Source organism: Gossypium raimondii, chromosome 11 (genome assembly GCF_025698545.1).
Source record: "Gossypium raimondii isolate GPD5lz chromosome 11, ASM2569854v1, whole genome shotgun sequence".
NCBI lineage: Eukaryota > Viridiplantae > Streptophyta > Magnoliopsida > Malvales > Malvaceae > Gossypium > Gossypium raimondii.
The window spans coordinates 8,108,398-8,121,759 of NC_068575.1; the positions used below are offsets into that span (position 1 = coordinate 8,108,398).

General features: G+C 33.3%; 1 protein-coding gene across 1 annotated transcript; it reads right to left on the minus strand.

The window, feature by feature from the left end:
* Positions 1-3,279: 3,279 nt before the first annotated feature.
* LOC105761037 (acyl-CoA-binding domain-containing protein 4) lies at positions 3,280-9,925 on the minus strand. The gene is made up of 18 exons (XM_012578691.2): positions 9,604-9,925; positions 9,208-9,278; positions 8,711-8,774; positions 8,535-8,603; positions 8,048-8,242; positions 7,880-7,957; positions 7,531-7,641; positions 7,270-7,336; positions 7,109-7,170; positions 6,652-6,791; positions 5,866-5,992; positions 5,673-5,787; positions 5,370-5,458; positions 5,024-5,107; positions 4,758-4,946; positions 4,263-4,418; positions 4,077-4,136; positions 3,280-3,842 (listed from the first exon to the last, which is right to left on the minus strand). Exons 1-18 carry the CDS (start codon positions 9,766-9,768, stop codon positions 3,657-3,659), a joined length of 2,028 nt encoding a protein of 675 aa, XP_012434145.1. The 5' UTR covers positions 9,769-9,925; the 3' UTR covers positions 3,280-3,656.
* Between the last annotated feature and the right edge of the window lie 3,437 nt (positions 9,926-13,362).

The following is a 13,362-nucleotide window of genomic DNA, read 5'->3' on the forward strand; positions in this document are numbered from 1 at the left end:
AAATTTTAATGTTTGGTTAGTCAATTAAGTGAAAAGAACTAAATTGAAAAGGATGTAAAAGTTACTAAAAGGATTAAATAGCTCAATTGTTAAATGAAGATGGACATAAATTGAAAATAGGCCCAAAAGGAGATATTTTGGGCGGCATAAGCTGAGAAAAATCAGGAGAATTAAGGGTAAAATTGGAATATTGCAAAATTTACTTTAAAAGTTAGGACTAAAGTGAAATTATCTAGATTTCTCTTTATTTTTCTGCATTCTCATCAGCAAAAAAACTCCATAGAAGATTTCATTAAGCTGGTTTTTCATATTCTTACTGCATGTAAGTTCAATTCTTGATTATTTCTTGAAATTTTTGTGTTTTTTTGACTTTTACAACTAGGTCCACTTGTTGAATTCATTAGTTTTAGATTTTATGAAGGAAATTGAGAGTTGCTATGAATATGTTCTGGAAGTATATGATGATTTAGCATGAAATTGAAGCTTTAATTTGTTTATGAGATGATTTTATTAGGTAATTTCAATAGAAATTGATTTGTAGGACCTAATTTTGAAAAACTTTGGAATTAAAGTCTAGTGCTAAAATTTTGATTTCCAAAGGTTATAAAGTAGTTTAAAGTAATAGAATAAAGTGTTAATTAAGAAAAATAAGCTCAATTGAAAGGTTAATTGAGCAGGGATGAAATTATCATTTATTGAAAGCTTAGGGGAAAATGGTAATTAACATCATGCACTAAAACAGGTTTGGACAGCAGCAGTAGTCAAACTTTGAAAAATCACTAAAAATTGTAGAGATCGAATTAGAGAATAAATGAAATTGAAGCTTATTGAGTCTAGTTTCTTATAAAAGAAACGGTGTAAGCAATGGAATTGTAAATCATGAGATATAACAGATTTTGTGAGACAAGGTCAGAATGAATTCGGTTTCCTTTGTTCTGACTTTGGAAAATCATCAAAAATTGGATAAAAATAATTAGGGGCTTAAATTTATATGTTTAAAATCCTTAATGAGTATATTTTCAAAAGAAACAAACGAGAACATCATCCGAATTCTGTACAATGAGATAATTAATTTTTAGTGAAGAGGGGTCGGAACTGTCGAACAATAAAACAGGGGAAACTTTAAAGAATAAACTGTATTTATTTGATAAACCAAAAATTCTTAAAATTTTATGGTAAGAAGATATGTGAGTCTAGTTTCGGGGAAAATTAACGGATCTTAATTTGGAGTTCCGTAGCTCAAGATATAAATAATTTAGTGACTATGACTCAATGAGACAGCTTTGAATGTACTATAAATAGTAATGGAATTATAAAGAATGTTACATATGAACATGAAATGTATTAGATTAATGATTAAATTTATTTATTTAGATCCAGAAAATTCAAATATGAAGCTAGATCGAGGAAAAGAAAAAGTTCGGGATTAGTAGATTTTTGTTTACGAACAAGTATCGAGGTAAGTTTGTGTAACTTGAATTATATTCTTAAATGCCTGAAATGTTTGTTATTGATGTGAATATGATTTGAATGTTCATTGTATGAAAATTGATGAAACATTGATATATTTGATAAAAAGGGGAAGAAATCTCGGTTGAATGGAAGGAAAATTCGATGGATCTTTGAAAAGGAATTGACGGTAAAAAGGATCTAGCCCGGACGGATGGTCCTATCCTGATATAGCCCTCCCGAAGAATATGTGGAAAATGGATTTAGCCCGAACGGGTAATCTGAATTAGGGTCTGAATTTAGCTTAGACTGGTAATTCAGATCCAAGCTCATTAGAATAATTGTCGTTGCAGGGGATTTAGCCTGGACTGGTAATCCCGCTGTAAGGATGAGGTTTGCGGGAGTGTGCTCTCTGAAATGGAAATGTGTGCACATGAATATGAATTAACGGACCCGGATTTGTACACTTAGGTGTACCCCTGAAAATCTATCGAAATTCCGAGAAGTTCAACGGAATAAATATGGAAAAATAACAAGGGAATGCAAATCATGGAATTGATGAGCTCATCAATCATGGTATATATTATTGATACATGAAAATTATTGGACTAATTTGAATGTTGAGTTTGTGCATGATAGGGGAATAATGTATTGAATGGGTGTATGAATGTTTATTGCATTGTATTGAAAATATTAGGTAAGTATAATTCTTGTTACATGAGCTTACTAAGCACAAAGTGCTTACTCTGTTTCTTTTTCCCCTGTTTCGTAGTGTTAAGAGCTCGGAGGTCAGATTCGATTAGAGACGTATCACACTATCAATCTCAAGATCTCGGTATATAAAGAAACTTTATTTTGGAAATTAATGGCATATATAAGCTAGTAAAGTAAAGGTTAATGTGAAATGAATATATGGTTAGCCATTGGTATGGCTAACAAATTTTGGTTTTGGTATGTGATAAGGTTATCTTATGAATATGTTAAATCTATCTTGAAAATATATTGAAATGGATTGGTTGTGCTCGATTGGTCTCGGTTTAAAATTGCAGGGAAGATTATATATTTATAAAGGAGTTATATTGAGTTCAAAAAAAAGTTTGAGATTTTGCGAAAAACTTATTCGGTAAAATCTGGTAATGCCTCATACTCTATTTCGGCGACGAATACGGGTAAGGAGTATTACAAATTTCGTTTTGCGAGTAACGCGTATTAGACGTGTATTTGGAAAGGTAACCTACTTCGATGAGAAGATAGAAGCAATCTGTTTCTACTTAACGATTAAGCCACTCATCAAATGGCGTCATAAATAAAGTTATTTGTAAATTTGAACGGAAGAATATCTTAAAATTGAATTAAATCAATTGAAATAATTTAATTTTTAGATTTTAAATATCTAAACTAAATAAATTGAGTAAGCATTAAACTCAATCCAATCAATATCCATAGTTAATCCGATATTTAAATACGTGCCCAATTGTCCGTATATAAACCATGTAAATCAACCCAAATATAAAACCAAGTATATTACCCAAATAGAATTAAATACAATTAATTAAATCACTAAATATAAAATAGTCAAATTAATTAATTTTAATAAATAACCTAACTCAATTAAACTACCCAATTAATTATCCAACTATAAAATAATCCAACCCCATTAATTAATTAATTTAATCCAAGATCAAATTTCCACAAATGCATTGCGATACAAACAGTATTTCTTATTTTATAAATAATTAAATCTTTAAAAAAACTAAAAATCAGAACCGAGACTCGACCGACCAAATGCACACCCCTATCAACAAATCAAATATAATAAACACATAAAAATATCAATTACCAACCATCATAGTTTTTTTTTTCCTGAAATTCAATATTACATCAAAAGAACCATCCTCGCAAAGTTTGCCCGCAAACCTATATTCACTCAACCAACGTATACTTTGAATACAAATTCTGATACAACCCTCGACTAAAAGAAAAAGTATTGCATCCACAGCAATATGTGAAAACTATATATAAAACTGAAACTAGAATCTATGGAGACATGTATTCATGCAAAAAAACCCCCAATGGGTCATTTGGGCAAAACTAGATATCTTATTCCCATCATAGAAAGAACTTTGATTAACTAGAAAAATGTATGTATTTCACCTAAAATTTGATCAATTTGAATAAATGTAGAAATTACTGTTTAATTCGGCTTTTCAGGCATCATCAGCGTTTTGTGGAGGGCTTCCTGCAAGCCAACCCCATACACCACCTGACCCTTGCCTTTGCTTTGCATTCAAGGAAGCTTGTTCGGATGCAGCTTTTTGTCGTTGCAGGAGTTCGAGTTCCTTTTGTAGTGTTTCCATAGTCTGAAGCTTCTGTCGCAGCTCGGCAACATCAACCTGAGTAATATAAGACAATCAGTGGCTTTTATCCTACAATGACCAAAGGTCAGTGCTTTGGAGGCATACTAGTGGTCGTATGAAGAAAATAAATTCATACTATCAACAAGGTTGAGCAAATGCGCCATGATTTACTTGTGAAACTTAACTGCTTTTAAGTTCTCACTTTAAAGCACCAGACAAAAGTATACCGTAAGCATTGGCATTGTTCTCTGGATTTAAATGTTTATATACCTCTAATTTGAAACATCTCGACTGCTCGGCAGCAAGTTGACCACGTATGGATTGGAGCTCCTAAAATGCAAAATGGAATTTAGTGAGAGAAAATTGTCTTAAGCTAATATACATCACTGTCTCCAAACTTACAAAAGAAACAGTGAAAGAACTACATGACCAGCCATCACACACATCAAAAACTACCTTGTACAGATCCGTGTTTCGAGTCTCAGCTTGGGTTAGTTCTTCCTTCAGCTGGAGAGACTGCAATTTCTCCTTGTTGAGTGATGATTCTAGTTCTTCCTTCTCCGCCTTTAGTGTTGCTATAATGAGCTCACTAGTCTCCTCACCTTTGGATTTCTGCATATACTCTAAACTTTAAGTGGAGAAGATAAATTGACAATACAGTAATATGATCTGAACCCCTTTAAACTTCAATACTTCTTACTTCTTAAATTATAAATGGTCAAAAAAGTTAGTATGTAGAATAAAAGAGTATATAAATTGTAAATAAACCAGCTATTTGCTATAAGTTTGCAACGTAATGACATGATAGGAGTTCTATCGAAGAAAAAAGAAAATTTCTGATGTTGCTTATGAATGTTATGAAGTATACTAGATCCACTATATCAGATATGCAAAGGCATTGGAGATATATGTGGAATTGAGTGTCAAATACACTTTCAAAATATTACATACCATGTGCTCTGAGTCGGTGTTATCCATAACAATTTCTCGTATTTTTCCTTCTTGACCAACTTCAAAGTCAGATTCCAAATCTCTGGTAGGATTTGTAGCATTTTGCACAGCAGAAACACTATCAGGAACAGGGGCTTCCATTATCTTTGATTGCAAAGTCGACTTGTGACTTGGCTTGAGAACATTAACCTGACGACAAAAAAGAAAACATGATCAAATAGAATAAAAGTGACCAAGTTGTGCATAAAGTGCCTAAACTGTTCTACCTCATTGTTGTAACGCCCATTATACCCTCCAAAAGATACAAGTATATCTTCACCAGAAATGGAGCCCACAACCAGACTTAAGCCCTACAATAAGAGACAATTAGAAAGCAATTTTGCAATTCCAATCATTGAAACCAGATGTTTAAAGATTAATATCATTTAATGTTACCACATGCATTACATACAGCAAAATAAATGAAAAAAAGAGAAGCTTTTGTCCTTGACTTCATAAAATATTACATCCCTATTGCAGAGAAGCAATATACAGATGATGAAAAGTTCCAGCAGAGATTTACCACATGTGTAGCATTTTACAGGCTACAAGCATTTGTAAAATATAAAATACCTCACTAGCAAGAGGAACACGTCCTTCAACTGATGTGACAACTGACCAAACAAGAGTTGACATGTTAAGGACAACAGTTTCTGATGCACCTGCAAGATGAGAATACGACAAACAATGAAGATTGAGGAGCAGAAATTAAAAAAACTTTACCATGCAATCAACAAATCTAACTAAGCTTTTTCTTATCTTCACATGAGACAGAGACACTTGACAGTTTAATAATGCTAAAACTAAATATGTACTGGAAATGTCATCTAAAGAACAGTAATAATCTTCTATTTCATTTTCAAGTGAGACATTTACCGCTTTTATTGTCTCCACCGCCGACAATAAACCAGTTCTCCCCAACAGTCACACCTGTATGACCAGCCCTGGGAGATGGTATCTCACCTTGTTGTGTGGGCCTTGACCATTCCATCTACAAATCCAAATACATAAAAGATAAATATACAAATTTCTCAATCACATGCAAAACAGTGAAGAGTACTTGTCTTACAGCTTGCAAATCTAGGACATGCAAATCATTGAAGCATGTTGCATGCGAACCCCCACCAAAAATAAGAAGGTACCGCTCTGCATGTACCGCAGCAGCATGATCAGATCGAGGTGATGGAGGTACCCCCCTGCATGACAATGAAGATAAACAAATATTAAGAGTTATTAAGTAAAATAAATTTTGAAATGACACTCTTCCAATCTATAAATAATTGCGTATAAAAGACAACCCAAAGTAAAAATGCAATATAAGGATTTTATCATGTGGGATTTAACTTCATAAAGGTACACAGCTCACTTGAAAACAGGTTAGATTTATACTAATATTATAGAAACTAAGCTCAACTCTAACGCTAGAACATTAGAACTCAAGCAAGTACAATAATTTTCGATGACAACTTCAAATCAGTTTCATGGAACTTTTTTTTTCTTTGAAATTTAAATATTAAGTTCTCAACTGAAATGAAATAGACCTGATTACGAATGACCACAAGGTAATGTCATGAACCAAATTAAGATTCAGACATCAGATTCTTAGACAGTATGATAAGTGAACCTTAATTGGGTCAAAATTAAGTGGATCAGGCCGATTGTGCTGTGCAATGAAACCCCTAGTTCAAAGCCAGCTTTTGAGATTTGGAAAGCAGCAAATGTCAGTTCTATTACAATCTCAATGCTAAAGGCTATATAAGAACCATTTGCACATTTTTAACAAAAGAATTCAGACATCCAAAAACAGGTGTGAAGGGATAGTGCATGAGTAAAATTGCCAAAAAAATAATCTTACACAGCATCAAAATCATCCCAGGTCATGGTTTCTAGGTCAAGTATATGTAGATCATTCAAAAGTGTTCGCTTTGCATCCTGTCCACCAAATATAACTAAGGTTGATCCAACAAGGGTCACAGATTGACCTCCACGAGAGACCTGCAAGGAAAATCAGACACATATTGGGAAAGAAAAATTCGCAAAAAATAAGGACGCTACCACAAGTTTATATAAGCACACATATGCAATCAACATTTTTGCTTCACAAGTTCTATTTACAGCCTTTGTTCAACAGTACTGATATGCTGATAAAATTTCAGCAAAGCACTGACCAGCAATTGACACTGCTAAGCATTTGGATTTCAGTTTTTTAGATATCATATTCAACCGAGCAAGAAAGGCTAATCCCACGAGCCACTAGCTGCAACTACCAGGAACTTGCTAAAAGAGAGGTAGTTAAGAGAAAGAAAAGATACCGGTGCTTTGCCATAAGTCTTCAATATTGACCAAGTACCAGTTTGCAGATCAAATGCCTTAACTGCCATAAAAATACAGAACAATAGAATAAGACATCAAAAGAAACAAGAAAGAATAGTTGAATCCTCAAATTGTAGATATAAGGGGCAGAAACAAGTACTCTGGATGGTTTCAGAAGGATCCTTTGTGTGGCCAGCAATTGACAGAAGCTTGTTCTCCCAAGGGATCTATGAGGAAAAATAGATGGGATATATATATATATAGAGAGAGAGAGAGAGAGAAGGTTAAATGATTATAACTGCAGAAGGATAAGCAGCAAGAATACAAGAACTTTAAGCAAACAGATTCTAAAGAAATGTACACTTTATCATTAGAGAACTTTGTTTTTGAGAAATCAAAGGAAACTCGGTTTTCTACTAACCATTGAATGACCAGCACATGGGGCTATATTTACTGGAGACGGTGATTCCTCTGACTTAGATTCAAAACTAGCTTCAACTTTTGACCAAGTCCAACTTCTCAAATCTAGAACCTGTATCGATCCTCATATTAGGGGGAAACCTATCATGTATGGTTGTATTGATATGCGACTATGCTATTATATTAGAATTACCAGCAATGGCCTGGAAAGTGAGAATTACAATTTAGTAATATTTCATTCCAGGTCCAAAACCAAAAATAAACAGAATTATTAGGAATTTAGGATATTACAAAAATAATTAATGGCATAAAGCATGTCTATTGCATGTTGAAGCAGATGATTTACTTACATTAAGGTCACTTAGGTAACGACCATTGTGGTTTCCACCATATATATACATCTTGTCTTGAACAACTGCGGCTCCATGCTAACAAATAAGAGTGAAATTTTGTTGATAAGGAAAAAAGGCAAGAAGAAGAAAAGAGGACTGAATTTTAAATGATAAAGATGCCAATACCTCATATCGGGCTTTAGGGCGTTGACCCTTTATTGGAGGCGAAACCCATTGATCATACACAACAACCGGACCGAGACCTTCTAATACGATATCTTTGTCCTGAGCTTCCATCAGGCTTCCATTTTCAGCAGAAATGGTCTTTGTCTCAGCAAAAGAATTCCCATTCTCAATAATAGGCTCACCATTCGAATTATGCTATGAACATGCCAACAAGTTGACAAGGAAAAAGTGAGTACAGGAAACAATAAGCCTAAATGCAAGCACCTGCCAAAAGCAACTTGGCTTCTCTCATTCCAATTTTAAGTAGAGAAGGATATAACAATAATGTAAATGCCAAGTGCCAACTTCTTCAAAAGTTGAGAACAAGCTCAGGAACAGAGTTAGATGCCATTGGATTGGTAATCGCCCAACCCAAACGGTGAAATTAATAAAACATGGGAAATGTAAAATCACATAACCAAAACTAAGAAAATAACAGCTTACTTACATTCATTTGCACATCCCTAACAGACTCAACAGAGTTAGATGTCCTTGAATACCATCCTGGATCTTCTTCCTGAACAAGAAATCAAAGAACAAGGAGTAAAATAGAATCCAATAATATCAAGCTGAATGGACTCCTATAAATATACAACTAATCCAGAAAGTGTTATTGGCTCATACCTCCAATATTTTCACAAAAAGACGCATAGCTTCTGCAGAAACCATGTTTCCAAGCTGCTGCCAGCTGTATAAATGATAAAAAGCATCTAAATCCTTGTGTTACATATACATGAAAAGCATGCACACATGGCCAACAGAAAGTTGGACCAATCTAGACTAGATAATACAAACTAACAAAACTTTTTCCACAAGAATTGAGCAATATGAGCTATGCAGAACAGTGCTGCAATGTCAAATATATTATGACAACTAAAAAATCCAGGTGACATGTCTAATTGACGCCAATTTGTGGCCTACCCTTTCAGATCTCAATGAATTAACATCATTATCATCAATGTTGTTTTTAAGCAAATAGATCGAAACACTACCACTCTAAGCATACCAAAGCACACTATAATAGCCGAAATGCAAACATATATAAGAAATTATCCCAGTTAGAATGCAAACAACAAGAAGCACCAGAAAGGTAGCACACAGCAGCAAATGAGCTTGCGGACCTTTTCCATTTCCCTTGCTCTACAGGACTCCATGGACTCGGTTTCGGAACATTACAAGGACCTACAGTAGCCTGTAAATCACATAATAATGCGGAAAGTTAGTATCGTAATGAAACACGAGGTTCCTAATTCAAATGATAAATTAAAAGTACTTATTCGATCATTCGAGAGAGCAAAATTCGAATTGCCATAAAATCAGTGTAAATCCAGATCTTCCTAAATTACACTTCAAAAGTCCAGAACAACAACATACAAAACATAAAAAATAATCAATCTAACATGCGAAATCCTCAGCTGAAATAAGATAGACGGGACATTGCTAGAAATTAGGCAAGATCCGATCAAAAAAAGAACAAAGATGAAGTGAGGAATCAGGAATGAGAACGGTGGAATGACCTGCTGGTATAAGGCATAGAGGATCAAAGCAACTTCGTTGGAGAACTTGGAGGCGACGTCTTTGTTGGCAGAATTGGGAGATCCGCCGAATCCAGCGTAAGAAGCGGCGGCGTAAAAGCGGTCGGGGTAGGCGAGGCCAGTGTTTGTCCTCGCCATCGTCGCCATTTGTGATCTTTTGTTGTTAGTTTTGCAGGTAATTTAGATTTGATCTGAGAGATCAGATTTCTGAGTGAGAAGGAGGTGTCGTAAGGTAGTTTTAAAAGGATGTATTTTTTGGCAGTTGGCCTGTTGTGTTTGGAAAATTGGATCTCACTCTTGACTCTTTTCAAGTCTTGTCATTAAATGAAATGTTTAAATCTCATTAATTTTGTTAAATCTGAAAGCTCAATTTAACAACGTGTCTAAGTTATATTAGTTCATCTGATACTCTAACCCAGTTTTCAATATTAATTTATAAAAAATGTAATGGTATAATTTAATTAAATAAATTTAAAATTTATATGAACTTCAGAATAATTTAAGATATAATAAAATAATGTAAAATAATTAAAATATATGTGTCGAAACCATTTTTTGAAAAATAAAAATTTTAGGTTGTCGACTTAAAAAAATGAAAATTGGGAGTCGCCACCAATCTTTTATTAGGGTGTGATTGGATCACCTAAAAAACAGCTTTGGTCTACGAGTTTAGAAAACGGGTTTGGGAGTCAGTTACATACGAGGAATGATTAGCACCCTCGTAACGCCCAAAAATTGGTACCTGGTTAATTAATTAATGTCTTAAGGTCAAGAATTTGGAAAAATGTAATCCTTAGCAAAACTTAAAAGGCTACGTATTAAGACCATTATTATTTCAGAGAAAGAAGATACCACACCCAATGTGTTAGGGCACAGCATTCTAATTTTCCCCCAAAAATGAATTGGGCCAAAATACTTGTACAATAAAAATTTAAAAGAATATCCACTTATCCAATATTTAAGAAATCATATCCAATACATTAGGACACGATTCCTCTAGAATCCCAAACTCGGAATATTTCCTTTACTTTAAAAGAACATCCACTTATCCAAGATTTAAGAAATCACACCCAATACGTTAGGGCACAATTCCTTTAAAATCTCAAACTCGGAATATTTCATTTATGATTTTTTAAAAAATCTTCATTTCGAGAAATCAATGTGTCACATCCAATACGTTAGGACATAACGTATTAAATTCTCAATAATGAGTTTTTTTTTTTGATTAAAGAGAAATACTCGATTGTTAGATTTAACGAAGAAAATCGGAACCCAATACGTTAGGGCTCAATTTCCTTGAAAATCCTAAATACGAGCATTATCTCAATTTTGAAAATTTTCTATTTTTGAATTTGAGTAAAAGATGATGTGATGCTACATTAAATATACAATGCAATAATAAATATTACGATGATATAGGAATAATATGAATAAATGAATAAATGAATAAATAAAATTGATGACAATAATCCATGACATACAAAACATTTAATGTAAACACAATTATATAACGAGTGAGGGAAGCAAATCAAATGAAGAAAAGAATATATACAATATGAACATAGAAATTACTAAAATATACATATGATTTACAAATAAATTTTTAGGGTTATGGAACTTATATATATGCAATACATAATATTTACTGAATATAAAGAAAAATAGATAAACATATATAGATTATAGAATAGGTATTTAAAAATATATTTGAGCCCTTTTAAAAAATAAATATCCATATAGATAAAAATAAAACATTTGTTAAAAATATATACATATGTACCTATAAAAATAGTAATAATAATTACATTATAGAAAATATACCTATATATAGGAAAATAAATAGATACATAAAAATATATAAAATATTAAATTACAATATTATAAATAAATATACGTACATATAAAAATATTTGTTAAAAAATAAAAATATATATAAATAAAAACTAATTCAAAGAAATAATTACATTATGGAAGTCAAATAATTTTAAAGAAACTAAATTGAATTGAATATGAAGAAATCTGGGGGTAAATCTGCAAATAAATAAAGATCGAAAGACCTCAATGAACGCGCTAATAATTCAGAGGGACTGGAAGGGAAATTTTCCCTTCTCCTCTAAATGACATCGTTCAATATGGACGAGATTAGAATTTAAAAAAATAAAGGGAAAATTTTTTAAAAAAAAAGAAAACTTAATTGAAAATATACTAAAAGGAGGAGGGGCTAAAAATGAAATTTGCCCATTCAAATAAAAAAGCGCGGATCCTGGATCCGGATCGGGTCGACGCACGGATCCTGGATCCGGACCGGGTCGACGCGCAGATCCAAGCTGTCAAAACGGTGCCGTTTTGATTGGCTTATTTAAGCCAAATTTCAATCAAAAATTTCATTTATTCCATTCTTTACAAAAAAAAACTTAAAAAAAAATCTCTCAAATTCTCCCTTCTCCTCCGGGCACCAGCCCCCTAGTCCGGCCATCGGCCAGTCACCGGCCACCGATCTCCGGCGCCGGCATCACCGTCGGCGCCTTTTAGCCTTCTCGACCTCCTTTGCCCAAATCTGGGCTTAAATCCCACAAAACACCAACGAAAGTGCCCCTAAAAGCACTGAAACCTTTCGGCTTCCGGTCATCTTTCTTCGGAGACGACACCCTCAGCCATCCACGGCGATCTGGGACTTCAAAACACAGGTTGTGTCTTCTCTTTTCCCCTATTTATTTTATTCGTATGTATATAAAAAAATACAACAATAGATAAAAGCTGTAAATAACAACTTTTGATTCGTTTGTTTCTCTGTTTTGTTGTGAAAATAGGACTTTTTTATTGATCGAAAATCCCCCCTTGTTACAGTATATTCAAAGGCTTCTTATAGCCGTATAACAAAATAAATAAAGTAACAAATTTCCTTCCGATTTGATTTTCCAATCTTTGATTCCCTTTCCATTTGTGTTTGCAGGTGAAGATTGCGAGGATCCGGAGGCTCGGTTGCGGTGCTGTTGAAGATTTAGGAACCCTAGGGTTTCATCCGTTTTAGGCCATTGTAATTTGGGCCACCGCTTTTTTTGGTTTGGGCCTTGTAGCCCGTTTGTAATCGGACACTATGGACTGTTTTTATTTTATTATTTTATCTGTTTTTGGCATTTACTGGACCGGGCAATAATTGGGTGTTACAATATGATAGCGTGAAATGTTATATGTCCGTGACACAAATATCAAACTTATTAAAATCACATAAAACAAACTATTAAAGTGTAAAAATTTATTTAAATTGTCGATTGAGTCTTAGCTCGATTGGCATGGGCATTCCTCTTTTAAATTTAATTATAAAGTAAATTAAGTAAAAGATTTTATATTATAAAGCCGTCGGACAAAATTGAATTTAAGTCTTGACGTAAAACATTTTAGACTCGATTATTACTCAATCAGAGTCATAGACCAATTTCATTTAGAGTTGTCCATGGGTCAGATCCTAACAAAATTCTAGGCCTGATTGATAGGTTAGGACCTGACTCGACCCGAAAAATGAGTCTTTTGTCTAAGTTTGACCCTAACAAAAATGCTAAAACTTGGACTCAACCCAACCCACCTGTATTAAAAAAATTATATAAAAAATTTTAAAAATATAATATATCAAAAACACTAAAAATATTAAAATAAATGTTTCTTAATAAATATTGTCATTTTTTCTCTAGTAATCACATTAAGTTTCGATTAGATTTAAAATCAAGTTAGGTGAGATCTCTA

Bases quoted from the DNA above. Each gene is read 5' to 3' on its own strand.
- LOC105761037 (XM_012578691.2), bottom strand. From the start codon at position 9,768: ATGGCGACGATGGCGAGGACAAACACTGGCCTCGCCTACCCCGACCGC. The intron at 5,993-6,651 runs GTAAGATTATTT...ATTGTCATGCAG, and splicing joins TGGGATGATTTTGATGCTGT to GGGGGTACCTCCATCACCTC. The intron at 4,419-4,757 runs GTATGTAATATT...GAGTATATGCAG, and splicing joins ACACCGACTCAGAGCACATG to AAATCCAAAGGTGAGGAGAC.